The sequence below is a fragment of the Henckelia pumila genome, chromosome 2, assembly GCF_033568475.1.
Source record: "Henckelia pumila isolate YLH828 chromosome 2, ASM3356847v2, whole genome shotgun sequence".
Classification (NCBI taxonomy): domain Eukaryota; kingdom Viridiplantae; phylum Streptophyta; class Magnoliopsida; order Lamiales; family Gesneriaceae; genus Henckelia; species Henckelia pumila.
The window spans coordinates 144,903,037-144,924,572 of record NC_133121.1 but is presented as its reverse complement, the minus strand read 5'-3'; the positions used below and the strand labels follow the sequence as shown (position 1 = coordinate 144,924,572).

The 21,536-nt window shown below is 36.5% G+C and overlaps 4 protein-coding genes across 10 annotated transcripts; all 4 read right to left on the bottom strand.

The window, feature by feature from the left end:
• Positions 1-175: 175 nt before the first annotated feature.
• Positions 176-3,296, bottom strand: LOC140878613 (uncharacterized). Its single transcript, XM_073282232.1, has 2 exons — positions 1,402-3,296; positions 176-1,188 (listed from the first exon to the last, which is right to left on the bottom strand). Exons 1-2 carry the CDS (start codon positions 3,197-3,199, stop codon positions 176-178), a joined length of 2,811 nt encoding a protein of 936 aa, XP_073138333.1. The 5' UTR covers positions 3,200-3,296.
• A 941-nt stretch (positions 3,297-4,237) lies between these two features.
• Positions 4,238-7,350, bottom strand: LOC140882798 (uncharacterized). The gene is made up of 2 exons (XM_073289001.1): positions 5,449-7,350; positions 4,238-5,337 (listed from the first exon to the last, which is right to left on the bottom strand). The coding sequence occupies exons 1-2, from the start codon at positions 7,277-7,279 to the stop codon at positions 4,325-4,327; spliced, it is 2,844 nt and encodes a 947-aa protein (XP_073145102.1). The 5' UTR covers positions 7,280-7,350; the 3' UTR covers positions 4,238-4,324.
• Positions 7,351-7,850: 500 nt separating this feature from the next.
• Positions 7,851-14,404, bottom strand: LOC140882003 (cellulose synthase A catalytic subunit 4 [UDP-forming]). 2 transcript variants are annotated; one of them, XM_073287708.1, is made up of 12 exons: positions 14,312-14,404; positions 14,020-14,218; positions 13,805-13,905; positions 12,112-12,199; positions 11,873-12,026; positions 11,028-11,640; positions 10,812-10,949; positions 10,525-10,650; positions 10,209-10,421; positions 9,399-9,917; positions 8,864-9,214; positions 7,851-8,607 (listed from the first exon to the last, which is right to left on the bottom strand). In XM_073287708.1, the coding sequence occupies exons 1-12, from the start codon at positions 14,381-14,383 to the stop codon at positions 8,026-8,028; spliced, it is 3,156 nt and encodes a 1,051-aa protein (XP_073143809.1). In that variant the 5' UTR covers positions 14,384-14,404; the 3' UTR covers positions 7,851-8,025. The 2 variants fall into 2 exon arrangements, with proteins under 2 accessions (XP_073143809.1, XP_073143810.1); XM_073287709.1 differs by having other exon boundaries at positions 13,817-13,905.
• An 827-nt stretch (positions 14,405-15,231) lies between these two features.
• LOC140881783 (protein PHOSPHATE STARVATION RESPONSE 1-like) lies at positions 15,232-20,814 on the bottom strand. 6 transcript variants are annotated; one of them, XM_073287364.1, is made up of 9 exons: positions 20,521-20,813; positions 19,004-19,139; positions 18,423-18,814; positions 18,144-18,354; positions 17,975-18,051; positions 17,844-17,883; positions 16,673-16,730; positions 16,044-16,113; positions 15,232-15,875 (listed from the first exon to the last, which is right to left on the bottom strand). In XM_073287364.1, the coding sequence occupies exons 2-9, from the start codon at positions 19,086-19,088 to the stop codon at positions 15,546-15,548; spliced, it is 1,263 nt and encodes a 420-aa protein (XP_073143465.1). In that variant the 5' UTR covers positions 19,089-19,139; positions 20,521-20,813; the 3' UTR covers positions 15,232-15,545. The 6 variants fall into 6 exon arrangements, with proteins under 6 accessions (XP_073143465.1, XP_073143462.1, XP_073143463.1 ...); XM_073287361.1 differs by having other exon boundaries at positions 18,144-18,342; positions 18,423-19,139; positions 20,521-20,814; XM_073287362.1 differs by having other exon boundaries at positions 18,144-18,306; positions 18,423-19,139; positions 20,521-20,814.
• Positions 20,815-21,536: the final 722 nt, after the last annotated feature.

The following is a 21,536-nucleotide window of genomic DNA, read 5'->3' as shown; positions in this document are numbered from 1 at the left end:
TATGAAGTAGTACTACACTACTACTGTTTAGGTAAAACTAAAATTTGTATGCAACAAACAAACAAAAAAATGTCTCAGTAATTTATCATTTTGTGGTTGCAGTGAAAAACCACTTATTCTGAATTTAGAGCGCGAATCTCATGTAAATCATGGTGTTGGAGTTGGAGATTTGATGTTAAAAAAAGAAATGACCTAAAATGATTCCAAATAATGTACCAAATCCATATCCCATAAGAATCACTTGCCACTTAAATCCATCCAAAATACTAGAATCATAGTCACCTTGTTGTGGCAACATTGTAACTGCTGGTGCTTTGCATTTCTCGGTCAAAGGCGATCCGCATAATCCCGGGTTTCCTAAGTAAGAGCTGTTGTCAAATGTAAGAAACTGCAGAGATTGAGGTATCGACCCGACAAGATGATTTTCTGACAGATTCAAGTGTGATAGAAACGTTAACATTGTTAACTGCTGGGGAATTTCCCCTACCAATTGATTTGAAGATAAATCCAATGATTCTAGTGCCGGTAGATGTCCTATACTTGCAGGAATATGACCGGTGAGGACGTTATGAGACATGTTCAAATACCGTAATGAGTTGAGTCTTCCAATTGAATCTGACATATTTCCATGAAACATGTTGTTTGACATATCAATGGTAGTTAGAGCTTCAAAAATTCTCTTATAATAAAGCTCATTTCCTTTCACAATGATTGTCACAAACTCTGCATAAGCAGGAGACAATGACGTAATTGTCTGAGTTCCATTTTTCATATCATCAATCATGGCTTTGAAATTCTTGAAATATTGATCAGGGAAAGAGCCATTGAATCGATTGTCAGACATGTCAAAGATTTGCATCATAGAATAGGAAACATGATTCCTTGGCGCGGGCATCGTGCCATGAAACCTATTAGATCTCAACACAAGAACTCGAAGCTCTAAAAGATTTTCCATCCAAGAGGGAAAACGATCTTGCATTTTATTGTTTCCGAGGTCAAGAACCTGAAGCTGTCGACAGTTGGCCAAGGACTGAGGGAGTGTTCCTTTCAAATGGTTGCCGTTCAAGTTAAGAGATATCAGAGCACTACCATTTCCTAAACACTGTGGAACTGTTCCTTCCAAACTGTTATTTGACAGATGAAGAACCTCGAGGGCTCTCATAGCGCAAAGAAATGACGGAATCTCTCCTGTTAAGTTGGAGGTTAGGGGATAAATATGGAACTTGGTAGAAAATAAAATAAAGTAAATAAATGAAAAAACGAATCTCTCTGTGTGCCCGTAGCAATTGTTACTTTTCTTATGTCTTCGTGATTAAGGAATTAAACCACTAGCCTATCATTGTTCAAGCATCAAGAAAGAAATCAAACGACCCATTATTCCTAGTTAAGTGGCAGGTTCACCTGTGAGTTTATTTGAGTCCAAGAGTAGAAAATGCAGCTGTGTCAAATTGCCTAGCTCGGTGGGGATCGCTCCAGATATGTCGTTGCTACCCATTTGAATGCATGAGAGCTGTTTGTATTGTCCCCACTTTGGCTTAAGTTGGCCAGTAAATTTATTTAGTCTGATATTGATCAATTTAAGCTGTGTGTGAATTCCGAATGACTCTGAGATATCGCCCGTAAATATGTTGTCATCAAGCCTTACTAGATGAAGGTGAGAACAATTTTTCAAGCAATCAGGCAAGGGCCCCAAAAACTGGTTTTTGTTCACTCTAAGATCAGTAAGAGCAAAGCCATTGCACAGGTAAGGGGGAAGTCGACCCCAGAAGAAGTTAAATGAAAATCTAACTTTGGCCAATACAAGGCTATATCTTCCCAGGTCCTCTGGAATGATGCCTGAAAGCTCATTATGAAACAGAGAAAGGGTCTCCAACCTACTGAGATTAGAGATGGATTTTGGTAATTTCCCACTCAATTTGTTAATGCTGGCATTAAAAACTCGAAGTGATGTTAGATTTCCAATAGCAGGTGGGATATTTCCATTGAAATTGTTGTGAAAAAGATTTAGAACAGAGAGATTTGTGAGGTTTGTGATTGTTGCTGGCAATGCACCAGAGAACAGATTAGTTGAAAGGTCTAATGTAAACAAATTTTGGAGGTTTCCAATCTCCTGCGGGATGGATCCCGAAAATATATTGCCAGACAGAATAAGATGATTGAGATTTTTGAGCAAGCATAGCTCAGGAGGAATAGTGGAATTCAGCTCGTTCATCCGAAGATCTAGTTGCTCGAGATTTCCTAGTTGACCTAAAGAAGCCGGAATGTTTCCTTGGAATGCATTGAGAGAAAGTTTAAGAATTTGGAGATTTGGTATATGACCAATGGAATCAGGTATAGAGCCAGAGAACAGGTTGTCTGCCAATCGAAGATCTCGCAACATGGATAGATTGCTAACGTTTGCAGACAGGGGCCCTTGAAATGAATTGGAGGTGAGGTATAGATACTCAAGTTTTACTAAATTCTTGAATACTGATTCGGGAATTCGGCCTGTCAAATTGTTATGTGACAGATCAAGAAAAGTAAGATTGAGACATCTGGTTATAAAATCTGGAAATTCCAAGCTGAGGTTGTTGTGATCTAAGCTGAGGTGCGTTAAAAGAGGGAGGCTCGAGATTCTATACCAATCAGTTGCCTCCAAGTCATTTGAACCAAAATCCAAGAATCTCACATTTTGAAGATTTCCAATTTGATATGGAACTTCTCCCTCGAGATGGTTGCGATAGAAACTAATGTACTGAATCTCTGTCAAGTTTCCAACCTCCCGTGGAATGATTCCATGCAAGTTGTTGTTGCTTAGGTCCAAGAAAGTGATCTTGGATAGATAGCCGATACTCGGCGGTATCACCCCACTGAAGTTGTTTCCACTGATGTTGAAGCTGGTTAGATTCTGGAATGAATGGAAATTGAATCCGTCGATTCTGCCGGAAAGATCTGCATTGGATAAATATATTTCGGAAATAGAGCCCTCGTCGTTGCAGGTAATCCCTGTCCAGTTGCAAAGGTTACTGAGGTTATCGAGAGACCACGAATCGGTAGCAGAAGATGGTGACAAGCTTCTTTTCCACTTCACAAGAGCTTCGGCTTCCGTTTTTGCAGAAAAACCAGATTTGAGTGAAAGTAAGGAGATAAAAAGAAGAAGACAAAGCAATGAGAATGAACATCTTTGGGATGGTATCATGGCTATTTTTGCTCCTGTCATTTTCCAAATTTTGCAGCAAGAACCAAGAATGGTGGTAGATTCATCAAATCAACAAAGATATTTGAATCTAGCTTCATTTATGTACAAGCCTTGTTGATTGGAAGAACTAGTAAACTAAACGCAAGATTGACGACGTTGTTAGGAGGCCAATTCTTGAACAACTAACTACACTCCATTTGTCACTTAAGTGCAATTTTTTTACTTATAAATTTGCAATATCTCTGTCTTCTATTTGACTATATTATGCACTTCAAAGAATCCAGCGAAACTCCATTTGTCACTTGATAACCACCACAAGTTTTATGTACGATCCTAATAGTTAAGTCCATGTTATGTACTTAATACCGAGTATCTTCATAATTCTTTTAAAAATTTTAAAAAAAAAAAATTTATGAAAGGTTTTAAAAGTTATTTTAAATAAATATTTGTTTGAACAATTTTTTTATAAAATATTTTTATAGTTACAAATAATTAAGATGTTTTTTTTTTTAATTTTAAAAATATCAAAGGATATATCTCAATTAGTTTGTAAAAATTATACTTGAATAAAAAAATTTCAAAAAAAAATCATAAAATTTTACAGTAAAAACATAATCTAATTTTTTTTTTTCATTTTTAAAGTACTTGTCCGATGGAGTGATAACAATTATTAATGATTAAATAGTCGAAAGTCGAAATTATTAGACCATGGATTGATGTATGTGATGATGCCTGATGAATAATTTTTACGTCACAATTTGTCGATTCTAATCAACTGACACATTAAGATAGTGTTTGAAACCTCTAAAAATAAGTGATTATTTGTGAAGAGAATCTCCATAATCACTTATTTTTAGAGGTTGCAAACACTACCTAAGTTTACCATAACTTTGCATCAAATGCCACCAGGTGATTCTAGATCAGTGATAAGCCATGCATGCAACAAATGTTTTGACATAGTGGTGGTGTTATTCAGATGAAATGGTTACTTTTAATTTGGGGTGAAATATCACTTGTTCATGCAAGAAAATCGTTGCATAATGCCCCCATAACTAAGCAACCACGCCTTTTCTCAACCAACAGCTCAAAACTATGGAATAATACTATGTATACACAACCATACTTTATTCTGTGCTGGATTTAGAATTAGAAAATGAAATTACCTACAATGATTCCAAATAATGTTCCAAATGCAAATCCCATGAGAATTACTTGCCACTTAAATCCATCCAAAATACTGAAATCATCATCATCATCGCCTTGTTGTTCCCGTGGTTTTTCTTCATCATATGTGCATTTCTTAGTCAAAGAAAATCCACATAATCCAGAGTTTCCTATGTATGAGCTGTTGTCAAATGTGAGAAACTGACCACCAGAGAGTATCGGCCCAACAAGATGATTATTTGACAGATTCAACCATGACAGAAATGTTAACCTTGTTAATTGTTGGGGAATTTCTCCTACCAGTTGATTTGAAGATAAATCCAACGATTCTAGTGCCGAAATATATGCAATATCTGCGGGAATATGACTTGTGAGCATGTTATGGGACAAATTCAAATTTCTTAACGAGTTGAGCATTCCTATTGAATCTGAAATATTTCCATGGAACATGTTGTTTGATAGATCAATGGTGGTAAGTGTTTTCAGAATTCTCTGATATTGAAGCTCCTTCCCTTTCATAACTATTGTAATTGACTCCTGATAAGTAGGTAACCTTGAGCTGACAGTTCCAGTGTCCTTTGCATCAATCATGGATTTGAAATTCTTGAAATATTGATTCGGCAAAGCACCATTGAATTGATTGTCCGAAATGTCAAAAACTTGCAACATAGAATACGAAAGATTAGTCCTCAAAGCAGGCATCATACCATGGAACCTGTTAGATCTCAACACAAGAACTCGAAGCTCCAAAAGATTTTCCATCCAAGAGGGGAAAAAATCGTGCATTTTGTTGCTTCCGAGGTTAAGAACCTGAAGCTGTAGACAGTTGGCCAAGGACTGAGGCAATTTTCCTTCCAAATTGTTGTCATTCAAGTTGAGAGATATTAAAGCACTTCCATTTCCTATGCACTGTGGAACTGTTCCTTCCAATCTATTATTTGACAGATGGAGAATCTGAAGGACGCTCGTGGCGCAAATGGATGATGGAATCTCCCCTGTCAATTTACTTGTTAGGGGAAAAAAAGAATGGAAGTTCACCTGTGAATGTTGTAGCACCAAAAATAATAGTTAATGGCACATAATTCCTAGTGTAGTGGGAAGTTCACCTGTGAATTCATTTGAATCTAATAGTAGATAACGCAGGTGCGTGTGGATTCCAAATGCCTCCGAGATGTCTCCGGAAAAATGGTTGAATTCAATCCTTAGTCTCTGAAGGCTAGAACAATTTTTCAGACAGTCAGGCAACGGCCCGAAAAAATTGTTGTTGTTGGCTGTGAACTGAACCAAAGAAAATCCACTACATAATCCTGGTGGGAGTTGTCCTGAGAAGTTGTTATTAGAAAAGCTAACATTGGTCAATCCGGGAATATTTTTTCCGAAATCCATGGGAATGATGCCCGAAAACTCATTGTCAAACAAATAAAGAACCTCCAAAGCATGGAGATTGGAGACAGACTCAGGCAACTGCCCACTCAATTGGTTTGAATTGACATCAAAAACTTGGAGTGATGTTAAATTCCCAATAGCAGGTGGAATAGTTCCATAGAGATTGTTATAATAAAGGCTTAGGAAAGAGAGCTTTGTGAGGTTTGTGATTGATGGTGGTATTGCACCTGAGAACATATTACCTGAAAGGTCTAACATCAACAAATTTTGGAGGTTCCCGATTTCCAGTGGAATGGAGCCTGAAAATGCGTTATCATACAGAAAGAGGTAATTTAAATTTGTTAGCCGGCTTATTTCAGATGAAACCACCCCCTCGAACCGATTGTTTTGAAGCTGCAATGACGTTAGCTTGGTCCAATTGCTTAAAAAAGGAGAGATTTCGCCAGAAAGATTGTTGTCAAATAGTCCCAACTCAGATAATTTGGTTAAGTTTGAGAATGACTGAGGCAGAGGTCCTGCAAGCGAATTAAAGCCTAAGGCCAAGAGGGTAAGGTCAGTGCATCGGCCGAGCTCAGGAGGAATTGTTGAATTGAGGTTATTCATCCTGAGATCCAATTGTCTAAGATTCTTGAGTTGGCCTAAAGAAGACGGTATATTTCCCTGAAATAAGTTGCTAGATATATCAAGAATCTGGAGACTGGATATGAGGCTTATGGAATCATGTATTGAGCCAGAGAGTAGGTTGTTTGCTAAACGAACTTCTTTCAAGTTGGACAGATTGGTAATATTTGCAGACAGAGGGCCTTGAAATGAATTAGAAGTGAGGTTTAAATATTCGAGCTTGACCAAGGTTTTGTATACTGATTCGGGAATTCGGCCGGAAAAGTGGTTTTGAGACAAATCAAGAAAAGTAATGTTGTGACACCTGGTTATAAAATTTGGAAATTCCAAGGTGAGTTCATTGTAATAAAAGCTGAGATGTGTCAAAAAAGGGAGGGCCGGGATTTTAGACCAGTCACTTGTCTTCAAGTAATTGGAGCCGAAATCCATGTATCTTACCTTTTGAAAATTGCCAATTTGATATGGAACTTTCCCGTTGAGATTGTTATTATAGAAACTAATGTACCGAATCTCTGTCAAGTTCCCAATCTCAGGTGGAATGATGCCCTCCAAGATATTGTTGCTGAGGTCCAAGAAAATGATCTTGGATACATATCCAATTGTAGGCGGTATAAACCCACTAAGGTTGTTTCCATTGATGTTGAAACTGGTGAGATTTGGGAATGAACCGAAATCGAGTCCGTCGATTCTGCCGGAAAGATGTGCATTCGATAAATTTACTCCAGAAATGGAGCCCCCTTCATTGCAGGTAATCCCTGTCCAGTTACTACAAAGGTTGCTGATGTTATAAAGGGACCATGAATTGGTAACAGAAGACGGTGACAAGCTTCTCTTCCAAGTAACAAGAGCCTCAGCTTCATTTTTTGCAGAAAAGGCAGACCTGGGTGAAAGTAAAAAGAGAAGAAGAAAATAAAGCAATAAGACTGTCATGGATATTCCCACAGGCCACAAGCTGTAATACTACAAATTCCCAGTTTTTGCTTTGTTTATTTGACTCAAAATTCAAGAACCAAGAATGGTGGTAGTTATGAGATACAGATCCTGCATCAAGTTAACAAAGACTTGAACTTTTGGTCCACTATGACGGCAATACAAAATAAGACAAAGTAAAAATGAACATGGTTTTCAACAGCTACTCGGAAGTCAATTGCTAACTATAACGACTTCAAATTTTTTATTGTCAGTCAGATATTGGTACTATCTTGAAATGGGGAAGGGAGGTCTAGATATTCGAGCTTGACCAAGTTTTTGCATAGTACTGATTCGAGAAATGAGGCCGGAAAAATGGTTTACTAACAAATCAAGAAAAGTGATGTTATGACGTCAAGGCGATTTTACTAACTATCCAGCGCATTCAAATAGAAATTAGATATCTTATATCTAATCTATCAACCATACGTTCATGTGATAATTTCATGTACATAATTACAGAAATTTTGGGATTGCTATAGCTCTTTGATTATTGCTATTGAAATTATGACAATTTAAGGGTTGAGTTTTTTTTACCATATACATCAAAATATGAACTTATCAATAATTGCAATTGAAATAGTGACAAAATTTAAGGCTTCAGTCGGTTGACCAGGTACAATACAGCACCCTGAATAACATGAATTACAAAAGGAGAAAATGGCAGAGATTTAGAATGACAAGATCACACAAGGTATGGAAGGATATCAGCATTCCACTCCACATTGTTTAAGTATGGGACCAGTTTGTTTGGGCAAAAACGGATCAATCCGAACCCAAACTAGAGAAAAGATTGAAGCTAGAAGAATTGACCAAAGAACAACAATTGTAGGAGTCCTATTTTGCCTTCCCATCAAACCTTTCAGGAATGGATAAAGATGCACGATAACCCAGAAGGCAAAGAATAATTTTCCAAAGAGAGGACCCCATGAACCATACCCATTGTTTATGGCATCAGCAACTCCTGCCACCACGCCCACCATATTCAGGATTATCAATGTGGTCGGTGGAATCAGTAGGGTAGTCCATTTGAAGAGGTAGAGCTCCCCAAACTCAGAATCATCGGCTGCTTTTGCCGTCACGGTAAAGTTTGTGTCAACTCCCCCAAGGACCTTGAGAAGACCTTGGAAAACTGCAAAAAGATGTGCTGAGACACCTCCGATGACCCAGAATTGCTCATTTCGCCACCAATCTTCAATGCTGACTCCACTCCATCGAAGCTCAAGCACACCAGTCACTATAATGGAGAGAAAAAGCGCGAGAAACCATATGCTTGCTAGGTTGTTCAGCTGCATAAAAAGAGTCATATCAGAAAAGTCATAACCAGTCTTATGAAGAGCATATTTGCAACTCTCTAAATACAATTGATTGGTTAAGTGAATTGATCGGCCAGCACAAACTGAAGGTTGTTTAGTAGCCAGCTAATCAGCAGGCATTGGTTTCTAATATAAAAATTAGAAATTTCATTTCCATATGGTCAACCAGCTAATTCCAAATGTTTTTAATATTTTAATTTCACCAGCAATTAGGGTCTATCATACTCACAGTTGGGACGATGAATTTTCCAGTAAGAAGACACACAGCTGGAAGCGTGCAATAGGCTAGCAGAGCAATAGAGGTGAAAGGGTAAACAGTGGTGTTGATATAAGCTAGTCTCTCGAGCCATTTTAGCTTTCCTCCATAGCCATACCAAAGTGGACAATGGCGACTAAAGAAGATTTCAATAGAACCTAGAGCCCATCTCAGGACTTGGTGCAACCTATCAGACAGATTGATTGGCGCCGACCCTTTGAAAGCAGGTCTCGCCGGTGAGCAGTAGACAGACCTCCATCCTCTACAGTGCATCTTGAAGCCAGTCAAAATATCTTCTGTAACTGAACCATAAATCCACCCAATCTGAGGACAAATAAAATTGAGAAGTTAACAACCTGGTAAAAAATTCAATATGAACTGGGTATTCGGGCTTCAGGCTATTGGTTAGCTAAAATAATCTACAAAAGTAAATGTACTGACTACTAGAATGAAAAATAAAAATGATATTATTGGACCAAGATGTTAACAGTCTTGTGCTTCTACTGACCTCCTTGCCCCATTCAGTCTTCTCTTCATAGCCACAACTAATAACATGAATAGCTTCTTTGATAAGTGACGTTGGGTTAGTACCCTCAGGAACACCACCATTTTCCATGAGAGTGGAAGTAATGAAAACTGGTGACATACCAAACCGTTTTTCGAAATTCTTTTGAGACATGAGAGATGATTTTTCCAACTCCTCGTATCCTTCGAGCCCTTCTTCTATTTCCTCTAGATCAAAAGCTTGTCCAGATGATTTCCTAGTGTACTGCTTTCCCATCATTTTCTTCTTCTTGCTATAGAGTCCCCCAAGCCCAAGCAAAGCCTTCAGCCCTTTCTTCTTAGCCTTTGACTTCCTTGATCCATCACAGCAACAGCAGCACCAGTTGGGCCAGCAGTCACAAGTCATTGCTGGCCGTTTTTCAGATGCAGCTGGATCATAGCCATACAATGCCTGCCTGTTAAAGACGCACCCGGTGCCAACATATACAGGCCCTTGAATGCCATCTAAACCTTTCATGTTAATCTGGTAGATAAACAGTTGGCAGTGTTAAAAAGATTGCAATAAAAGGCAAGGTTCAAATCACTCTCAAGTCTATCCTCTATAATAATAGAGATTGGAGGAAACTTAATCTGTGATAAATTCACTTTTGAACTAGGCTAAGGTTTGGAAATGATATAATATTATTATTCATATTTTCCTTCGGAAATACTATTTTAAGAACATGTTCATTAAGATTATCCCATGGAAGAAAATACAACGAGTGCCTAATAGTTGAATTCCCAGGCAACATAGATAGAAATGTTAATGACTTACATCAAAGAATACAATATTGCGATTAGCATATCTGTCGTGGCGGTCGATACCATCGAATCTCTGTGGAAATTGGACGTAGCAGAGCTTCTTCCCAATTTGGGGATCCATCAAAAAGCACATGGCTTCCCTGACAGCCTTGCTGTTGTTGAGGTAATGGTCACAGTCCAAGTTCAACATAAATGGTGCATTAGTAAGCACGGCAGATACTCGCACCTGTTGGTCGTTGCAAATCAGGTCCCAATCATCAGCAAATTTAACTGAATATTACTTTTCCAACGAAAAACCACAGCGGTTTAGACAAAAACCGGATACATACCAGAGCATTCATTGCACCAGCTTTCTTATGGTGTTGATAACCTGGTCGTTTCTCACGTGAGACATACACCAGCCGTGGTAGCTCCTTACCTTCAATATCGAGTGCACCTTCACTTCCCAAATACACCTGCATCACAAGAACTTTTCAGCTAATTAATTTCATTCGTGAGTAGATGCTCACTTGCTGTAATATATAAGTAATTTATATCAGCAATCACATTCAGCCAAAAATCCAAGAACTAAACCACTGTTAGGCCTAAAAAAGAATTTATGTTAAGGTCTCTTCACCTGAATCATGCCAGGATGATCACGAGTATTGTTCCCTGGCCATAGAGTCCCATCATGCATAACCCATCCTTCTTCTGGCTTCTTCTGAGCCTTGGCCACTAATGCATTAATTCTTACTTTAAACTCTTCGTATTCTCTCTGCACAATGTAAAAATTTTCCACGAGTTATATAAAATTAAACTGAGGTCAGGTGAGGAAGAGGTTTATATTATTTACCTTCATGGCCCTACGATCTTTCACGAAAGTAGGTTGAACCTTGTCTTTCAAGTAGTCTATTTTTTCAGAGAAGTAGAATTCCGGTGCCCTGGGCTCAACACTATACTTCTTGCAAAATGGCACCCACCTCCTAGCAAACTCGGCCGTTTCAGACAAAGAGTCGAAGAGAAGCATGGAGGCACCATCATCAGAGACATAACAACACACCTTCTCCACCGGATAATCAACAGACAAGATTGAAAGGACAGTATTAGCTGTAATAATGGGAGGTTCCTTAAGAGGGTCCACTGTGCTCACAAAGAAATCAACTGGGCAAAGCTGGTTAAGGTCCCCCTCTCGCTCAAACCTCAAAGTTAGGCGATCAAGATAGGTTTCACGGTTAATGGGCAACCATTTGGGAAACTGATCAAGAATCCAGGATAAACCAAACCATATCTCACATATCACAGAGATAATCCACAAGGGATAAGCGTCATAGGCTGGGCTCAAGATTCTAAAATGGAAAAAGAAACATAAAACTACAAATCGAATGACGATGACAATGCGATAGGGGTTGATCAGACTGGAAGAAATTGGGACTTTTCGCCAGAGCGGTTGCCGGGCTTCAGCGATACTGAGGAATAAGAGTAGCATCATCAGCACACGAAACAGTTTCGATCATAACAAGAGAAATCGAGAAAACACATATTAGTTTGTAACAAAATAAATCAAGAAAGCCGTTAATCAAATGAATCGAGAAAACAAAAAAACACGGGTTCAGTGGTAACAACGAACAATCTATCAAGAAAACAGATGCAATCACATCAGCAAAATCAAGAAAGCATCAAAGGATCCAGATATATTACAGGAAGTCCTCGTCATCATTTCGATCATTTTTCCCATCATCTGCTTTTGTAAAGAGGCCTCTCTTTTCTTGTCTGGTTTTCCACTTCTCCACTCTTTCCTTCCACTCCTCATTGTTATAAGCTTCCTTTTCACCATCAAAATCCTTTCCTGCAACTGCATCAAACAAAAAAAATTAATAGAACAGGCAGTCGAATGGGTCATTCTTGAAATTAATAAAAACTTTCTTAAAATTGATTACCGCTTCCTGCAACAGAAGTAACGGGGACTCCAATGGGATGATTCTGATTCTGATTCTGATTCTGATTCTGATTGTAATCTCCATGCTCCTGCAGAGGAAGGAATTTAATTCAACGAATTGCAATTTGCAAATCAAATCATCCCCTAGGCCGTAATACATTCAAGATAAGAATTGTTTCCCCCTTTTTTTTTTTAAAGAATATATGAGAGCTAAAAATTAACTGACAGTGATGGCAACGGTTTCCGGAAATGTGGGAAATCGAAACCAACGGCCTTTTCATTCAGCCCATTACACTTGTAGGCCCATTTCTAGATGAGCTTAGTCTCAACACAATCGATGACTCGAAGCTTAATTAGTAGGCATATGACAAAAACTTTATAAGACGGTCTCAAAAATCATTTTTTTGAGACGAATATTTTATGATAAAAGTATTATCTATCTATCTATGTTATAATGCATAAGGGTGATAGAGTAATCGTTTTTGGTCATTTTAATGTTTGTACCAAATTACTCCTATCAACCTATAACTACCCACTTTCTCACATTCATCTCCATGTTATTTTTTTAACCATCTATTTTGTAATAATAAAAAATAAATCATGATAATATATATATATATGTAAATACAATACTATATATTATATCACACGCAAAGCGTGTGCATGAATACTAGTTTATTATTATAAATATGGGTAGGGTTGACCCGTCTCACGGATGAGACCGTCTCACAGGATAAGACCGTCTCACAGGAGTGTTCTCATTTTGGTATAAAATATGATTATTTTGGAATAATTTTTATCAAATAAATTAAATGCTTAATTTTGCAATCTTGCTGTGTATTAATTTTTAATGAAAACAAGGTTATTATGGAATATAATACTTTTGAAAGAAATTGACGTATTACAATACAAAGACTAATTTAAAAGTGCTAGTACTAATTATAGGATCTCAGACGTAATCATGTTGTAGTTAAGTATGTACACATATCTATATTCATTTAATGAAAATTAATAATTATCGTCAATATTATAATTTGTGAAATATAAATAAACATATATATATATATATATATATTAATATAAATCGGCTAGATTTCATTTTGACCCCTTGATTTATAGGAATTATATCCACTTAACCAAATCGAATTGTTAATTGCATCATTTTTATGCCGTGAACTGTAGACCCGTTTGACAGCCTTTATATTGGACGTACCACTAACTTAAAGTGTGAATTATTCTACTTATTCAATATTTAAAAAAAAAAAATCAACGTACTTTTAATCCATATAAATGTAGAAATATATTACAATTATTTTTTTTGAAAGTAAATTAAATATATTACAATTATTATTATAATATGAATACAATTTAATTTTCCTTAAATTAATAGTACCGGACAACATAAGTATCAAAGCGTTATTACAATTAACTTAATTAGTTAATAAATTTAAATGTGGTTTTCATAATAGAATTTGTTTAATTAAATGCATGCATCTGATCATGCAATAGTAAAATATATTTTAGCGATCGTAGGGTTGATATAAATATAATCACCTAATACGCATCTATCAGGCTCTATCATGATTCATGATCAACCTCTACTAATAATATTAATTAATATATATATATATATATATATATATATATATATATATGGAGTCCTAACATGCATATATATCTGATCAGTACGTAACTTGTAGAATTACCGAATGATCATGGTGATTTTTGAGTCGAAATTCGTCTTCAAAATCATCATCGAAATTATCTTCATCGTCTCCCTCCACCCTCGGACAACCTAATTATATATCAAACATGCAAAATATTTCATATATATATAATCACCAAAGATTGAAAAATATATATGTACGTATCATATATGATAATGAGGAATGAAATATAAGATAGATACCTTTGTGGCGCTTGTAGCGAGTATGGCACTGGGGACAGCTCTGGTTCCCGTCGCTCCTCTCATACTCATAGCAAGGCCGGCAGACCGGAAACCCGCACTCGCCACACGCCACGAATCTATCTCCGTTTTCCTTCGATCCGATCTCATCTCCGCATACCCGGCACGTTTTCACGGTAGTCGATGATGAATCCCGATTGTGCTGCATGCATGCCCAACAATATTATTTAAACATACACAGAATGTACATACAAATACAATCCTTATAATAAGTGAGATGTTGGTATATATATACCTGATCTTGATCGGTGCCATGCAGTACTTCGTTTCGGGCGAAGAGGCCGGACGTGGAGGTGGACGACTTCATGGTCGGAGATTATAGTTTTTCCTAGCTAGTGGGATTGAAGATATATGGGTTTTTATGAAGATTTTGATTGGGAAGATGAAGTTGAGGCTACCAGATGATAGGTGAGGTGTCTGCATTGAGGGTACGTTTGATTCGAAAACAAGCAAGATTGGTAACATCTTGCTAGCTTGCTTCTTCTTTTTCCCTAGCTCCATGTGACAAGGACATAAATACGCTTTAAATGGGAATATTCATATATATTTTTATATAGTACTGAAATTTAAAAGAGAATATTATGGTAAACAAATCTTAATTTATTGTATGTTGTACATATATAGGTCTAATTAATATTAAAATTAGAAAAATGCTAGATGTACATCTTGTAATGTACACCTTGGTTTACACCCTTATTTAAAATTTTCCTAATTTTCCTCATTAATTGCAAAATACCCATGATAAGAAATAAATATCTAGTTGATCAAGAAAAGTTTTATAATTAATAAGAAAAGGTGTAAACCAAGGTGTACACCGAAGTGTACATCTAGCATTACTCTTAAAATTAACACCAAATTAACATGTACGTCTGCAGTGCATGTGTAGCTAGCTTCAACTCAAATTAGGTGTTCAATCAGTGGATATATATATATGCAGATGTATATTAATTGGATTCTACCAAACTCTCTTCTCTAAATTCATGACTTTCGTTTTACTCTCCTCTGTTACGTGTTTTTCAATTTTTTCTTAAAATTTCGAATCTATTGGAATGAAATTTTCGTTCTATTATTTTTATTGCAAAATACTTAATAAGAATTTGCATGACATTACTATATTTAAATTTATCACTTTCCGTATGGCTGCAAATCATGATCTACACGATAAATCAATAACTGAAGTATGCTCAGAAATATTGTTCAGGCTTGCAATTTACATTTTGAAAATTATTATAGAAAGTATTCCATGATTTTTTTTAAATCAAAATCGAAAATTATTCTACCATTTTTTTAAAATCATATTCACAGATCCCATGAAAATTAATCATGGGGCTAAAATAATTCTCACAATTCACAAACTGTATCCTCTGAAATCAATGAAACAAACTCCAACTCGACAGTGTCACAGACAACACATCGCCTGGGGGGTCTAACTTGAAAGACAACATATTGCCTGGAACACTTCCGAGGCCTCACTCATCCACCTTTGTGCGCTTCGAAGGTGGAGACTCAGCCATGCCAGCATCATTGGAATCGGGATTTTCAGCAACAGGTCGCGAAGTTTCTGAGGATGTTGCAGCTAAATTAGTCGAGTCACCTCTTGCTTTGCTGTTATTGGCTTCTAGAGTTAAAGCTTCATGGGGAGGAGAATTTGGCGGTGCATCTGTCAACTCTTTAGACGGTCTATCATTTGTTGATGAAACCCCCTTGAGCAAGTCCGTGCCAGGCTTGTACTGCTTCTCGATCATCATCTGTAGGTATCGCCCCTGTTCTTCTATTCGTAGCTGTAAATTTCTCTGAATCTGCAGGCATAATTAGCATCAGCATCAAGAGAAGAAAACCAGTGTAACCCCCCATGTTTACCAGAGTTGCCTAGAACCATATCAAAAGATGCTTCATTCCAAACTACAATAAGAGGTCTGGTACAAAGTTAATTTTACCATACAATTTCGTGAAGCACAAAATCATACCTCAAGTTGTTCATGAAGCCGTTTTTGAACTTCCATCTGCAGTCGCAAAGCTTCAGTGATCTCAATCCCTCTATTTCAAAATTGTGTAGCAACTAGCAATCAATATAAGCACATAAAGTAGCATTGTGGACAAAAAAAAATATCAAGCATATTTCGAGTTTTAAAAAGTACAGAAATTTCCCCTCGGATTGAAACCACGTGGTATTAGTTGGATATAGCCTGATTATTGCATCACAGTGTATCTATGTAGTATTTTGCAATAATCATTGACATACAAGCAACCATTACAGAATCTCAAGAGTAATATTAACACAATCCATGTCCAATGGCAGCGATAATAGACATGGCCTTTGGTGCTTCGCTTTATTTCCGGTTGTAAATATCCCGGGAATGCCCGGCGTAGTAGTACTTGTTCTATTTACCTTTTAATGAATTCTTCATTCATTAGAAAAAAAAAAAAAAAAAGAAAAAGAAAGATAATAGACATGGCCTTGTTGTATAATGACGATGATTGACCCAATCAAGAAATTCCAACATAAAAAAATCTTTAATCCTTAACATAATGAAAGCAAGAATAAATAACGATTTCCTACTGCAGTAACATAGATTCAACAAACTGTCAAACTCACGTTTTTAAGTCCAAAGAGGGCAGTTCTTCAATGGTGGCAAGTTTCTTCTCTGAAGATTCTGCAAAAGAAAACATTGAGTGTGTGATGCCGGCAATATTGGTCTCCTTCATGTACAACCATTTTAAAGTAACAAGTCTATATCTATCACATAATGATGAAAAAAAGTAAAGAAGTTTTGGAATGCATTAGAGAGAGAATAATTAAAAAAAAAAAAACCAACACAGATATTACAAAATACATGTATACGAGGTCTACTAGTTTCTTTCAAAAAAACTCCAAGAGGTATGTATAAACTCATGGCCGTTACTGATAGCAAAAGGATGACTTCAATATGAAAAAGTTCATAAAACTTCATCATGACTTCATACTGTTATGTTTCATGAAAAATAAACATGATTAATGCAGTTCGAACACAAACATTTTCGTAGACAAAATATCATCAAGCGTATGCACATTTATTAGGAAGGAAGGAAGGAAGGAAGGAAGGAAGGAAGGAAGGAAGGAAGGAAGGAAGAAAGAAAGAAAGAAAGGAAAGAAAGAAAGAAGAAAGAGTGTGGAAAACTTAATCTGACCTAAAATTAATGGAAAAGACTTAGCACTCATGAAACCCAAGAAAGAGAGAACTAGTAGTAAATTAGCCCAACCCATCACCAAACCAGAGAAGAAAATGAAAAAGAAATAAATTCCGAATAACTCAAGACGGACCACCAGCGGAGATAATTGGGAAAACCATAGAAGTTGTCGACTGTGGTACTTTAAAGAAGAAAACATATCATAGATGATGTCGAAGAATTGTCTTTCTGCCCAACCATCCATGATAAAATAGTTCCTTACAGCAATTATTGTTCCTTTGGAAAATGCAGGCATAAATTATAGGTCAAACTTTGTTTTTTATGAATGTGTTAGTGAATAGGCTGATCAAACAAGTGAAAAATAATAGCTATTTTGTCATTATATTTATTCCAACCGGCTGTCAAACTTCATCTTTTATGTACCATGCAAGTGAATAGGGTGATCAAACAAGTGAAAAATAATATTTCTTTTTCATTATATTTATTCTGGCCAGCTGTCACATAGCCAAACCTTTTCTTCATGATGAAGGAAATAAACTAAAGACATAAATTAAAGAAAAAAACTTTTAGGAAAAGGCTAGGAAGAACTTGTGGCACACCTTCCCCCGACTCTGGTTTATATCTGGCTGTTCTGTATTTCTGCAATTCAAAATACAGATTAATGTCAAGAAGAGTGACCATCATACTAAATACAGGTACCACAAACGGGTACTAAATTATAAATTGCTACCTGCAGGTGGCTTTTTACATGATAAATGGTCAAACCTTCAACTCTCATTAGCTTTAGGACACCCTTGGGAGTAGCTCCTGTGATTAAAAATAAAAAATAACACGACTAGTTTGAGTACAAGGCCAATTAGGCAATTATTTAACTCAAAAAGGGTGAAGAATAAATCTACTTTCACTTCCACCAAGCTTGTTGACCGCCTCTACAAAAGCCTCATGAAGTTCTGGAGTCCAACGCATTCGCTGTTTCGCTGGAGCAGCATTTGAAGAGGGAGATTGACCAGCAGTGGCACAAGTTTCTCCAGGTGTTACTGAGAGCTGTTGGGATGCATGGGGCTGATGAATTGAGTAATTTATCAAATCTTGGGACATCTGAGTCAAAACCTACATTAACACAAAATTAAAAGCTAAAGAGAATGCTAGGAGACCAAGGACAGAGAAATCATCTCCACCTTTTGCTCTGGCTCTGCAACATTTGCATCGGCAAGAAGCTCATTCAAATCAGAAGTCAAATCTTCATTATCAATGATAATCTGATCAGCCCAATCCTGCCAATCATTTTGCTTGCTGAAATCCTCAGATTGGATAGAAATTATCCCACTATCACTACCATCGAGAGGACAACTTTGCACTGTGGCTGGAAAATCAAGAAACTCAGGCAGTGAATCTGTACACCAGGATTCATTATTTTGATTGTTACAGTCACTTGATGCAGAAGATTGAAGAGCTTCAGAACCAACAGAATATGGCAAAATAACTGATTTCCCACTACTGGTTGACTGAGAAATGAAAGGGGGTTGTCTTGGATGCCTTCCTTCTAGTTGTTGAGATGAAAATTGGAGATCTGTAGAAAATCCCAAGGATGAAGAAAAAATATGACCAACTGCTCCACTACTGGAAGACGATGGTGAAACTACAGATGAAGGATGTTGCATGGATTCCCTCTCCAGGGATACCCGCAGGGAGTCGGAACATTTAGGATATGTCCCTTCTAAAGAGGTTGGAAGAAAAGGAAATGAAGGCGGCACAGCACCTGACGTCCCAAAAGTACCCAGTTGGCTTGCACTTGATCTCTGAATGGACAAAGCTGGTTTTGCTTCCATTGACAATTTTGGCATACACAACAATTTCAATGAAGTCACCAAAACCAGCTCAGTTTTTTTGGTCGCCTATTTAACTCGCAGCAATATCACAGGAAGATAATCAGTGGCAGATGCACAAATTTTGCATAGAAGAAAGCAAAACCAACATTCAAAAAATTTAGGGGAGTGAATTAATTTTTTTGTATGCAGAACAATTAAGAAGAAGAATGAACACTGTTGGTGCCCCTCTGGCTAAACTACAGGGAAGATTTCCTCAAACTCCCTTCTCAAAGTGTAATTTTCAGATTAAGTAAACAATGCCATCATCAATCAAATAGAAACTCAATTAAGTTATTTAAATACAATATAGGAGTTTCATGCACCATGAACTATGTACAGTTTCACATAACATAACAGTCTCTTCTCACGCGATGACACTGAACATTCCTATTGAGACTAATAAAACACAGCTTCTTCATGGAAACACATAATTGCTAATGCTTCAAATTTTCAACAGTTAGCCCTACAAATTCATTTTAATCAAGCTTTAAAACTAATGTAACTCTTCAATTCATAATTAGTGGTCAATACATCCGAAGAAAAAAACACTACTACAGCACACAAAATTTACCATGCAAGGTAAGGACAAAAACCTGCCACTTTGTTAAACCATTCCACAGTAATGCTATCATTAATGTTATATTGTTGCCAGGAAAAACAAAACAAACTTCCAAGTTCCAGCACAATGTCTGTTCTGTGCTTCTATTTATAGCACGCTTTCAAAAAGAAAATAACAAAATCTTAATTATCAAGATGATATTATTCTAGGCTGTTGAAGGCTTGAAGCCACCATTTTTTGCTACCTTTCTAAGGGAAATATCGGAGGCACCGTAATCGAGAAGCCGACAGGGCAATTTAATTTATTTGTGTGCCAAGAATCTACCTTTATAGAAATTTATGAATAAAACTAAGATTTGTTTCTTTGAATGAGAGAACTCATAGAGCAGTCCGGTGATTGACTCAACAATCAGCTTAAAAACAAACAATCATTGGTCAATATAACTGAATCAGCCAGCTCAAGCTATCTGAAAAGACGACAAATATCAGAAACTAAAAATGCACCAAAGTTGATTAGAATGATGTATTAATTCAAACCAACGCCCATACTATTTTCTGAATACAATAACCAAATCTAAATAAACGGCAACAAAGAAATACATAAATTCCTAAAATAGAAATGAAACACCAGACAATAAAATACCCATATGTCATACCGTGCTCATCTCATCTTAATTACATTTAAAAACTTTTTTATCTTCGAATTCCGAGCTCGATGAACCCCGTTACGGAAAAAACACAAAAGTTTCGTAATCGACGCGGGTCATGCTAGAAATTTAAGCCCATCAAGTACAAATTGAAAAACTCACTGCCAATTACGGAATCAATCACAATTTAGCTATGCTCTTACCCAAAGTACAAGAAATTAGCAATTCAAAGCCCCATCTCGAATTATCTGGCCAAAAAAAAACAATCTACGCGACAGGCCTGCGACGGCTAAGCATAACAAACCCGATATGCAGTTGCGCACACACGTGTGTCAGGAATTGGCACGTGCTGGCGTCGTTTAGGGCATTCCGTCGCCGGCAAGTGGCCAAAAAAATGAACGGTGACCAGTGCGCCTTTCCTTGTCACTCTTCTCTTTGGCTTCTCTTCATTAATGTTTTTCATTCTCAGTTTAAATCACGCGCCTTTTGGAGCGTGCCACTCTCTCCGACAATTGTATATATATAATAAATATGATGATATCATTCACCAGTCATTTGTGATAGGAACTTGATTCTCTAGTAGCATGAGAATTTTTTTTTATTGATAAATTTTGTAACAGCGATTAATAAAATTACAAGCATTGTTTTTTTTTTTAAAAAAAAAAATTGATTTTCACAAAAAGGATTGATCAGACTCATATTTGTAATAAAAAATAATAAATTTCACATAAAATTTAATATTTTTTATATTAATAAGTTGTCAAATTTTTATGATATTATTATTATTAAAATATTTGAATGGAAAATGGAATAAGGGAAATGTGTTTTAAAATCCGTGTAGTCAAAATTAAATTTGTTTTCGGCCTCTGTCAAAAGAATGTGAAATGTGTTTGCATTCTCCAATTCATAAAAAAATTATGCATTCTCTTAACTATGTATCTGCTCACGAGTGAATATGGGTACATAACATAGAAAATATATTATAGTCAAAAGAATGTGAAATGTGTTTGCATTCTCCAATTCATAAAAAAATTATGCATTCTCTTAACTATGTATCTGCTCACGAGTGAATATGGGTACATAACATAGAAAATATATTATAATTAATATATGATATTTGAGTACAACTATTTTGGATATGGAGTAAATCTAAAATGAAGAGAATTTAAGTTTGCAAACTTTATTGCATCCATAAAGCTAAAATAAAGTGAATTTTAAA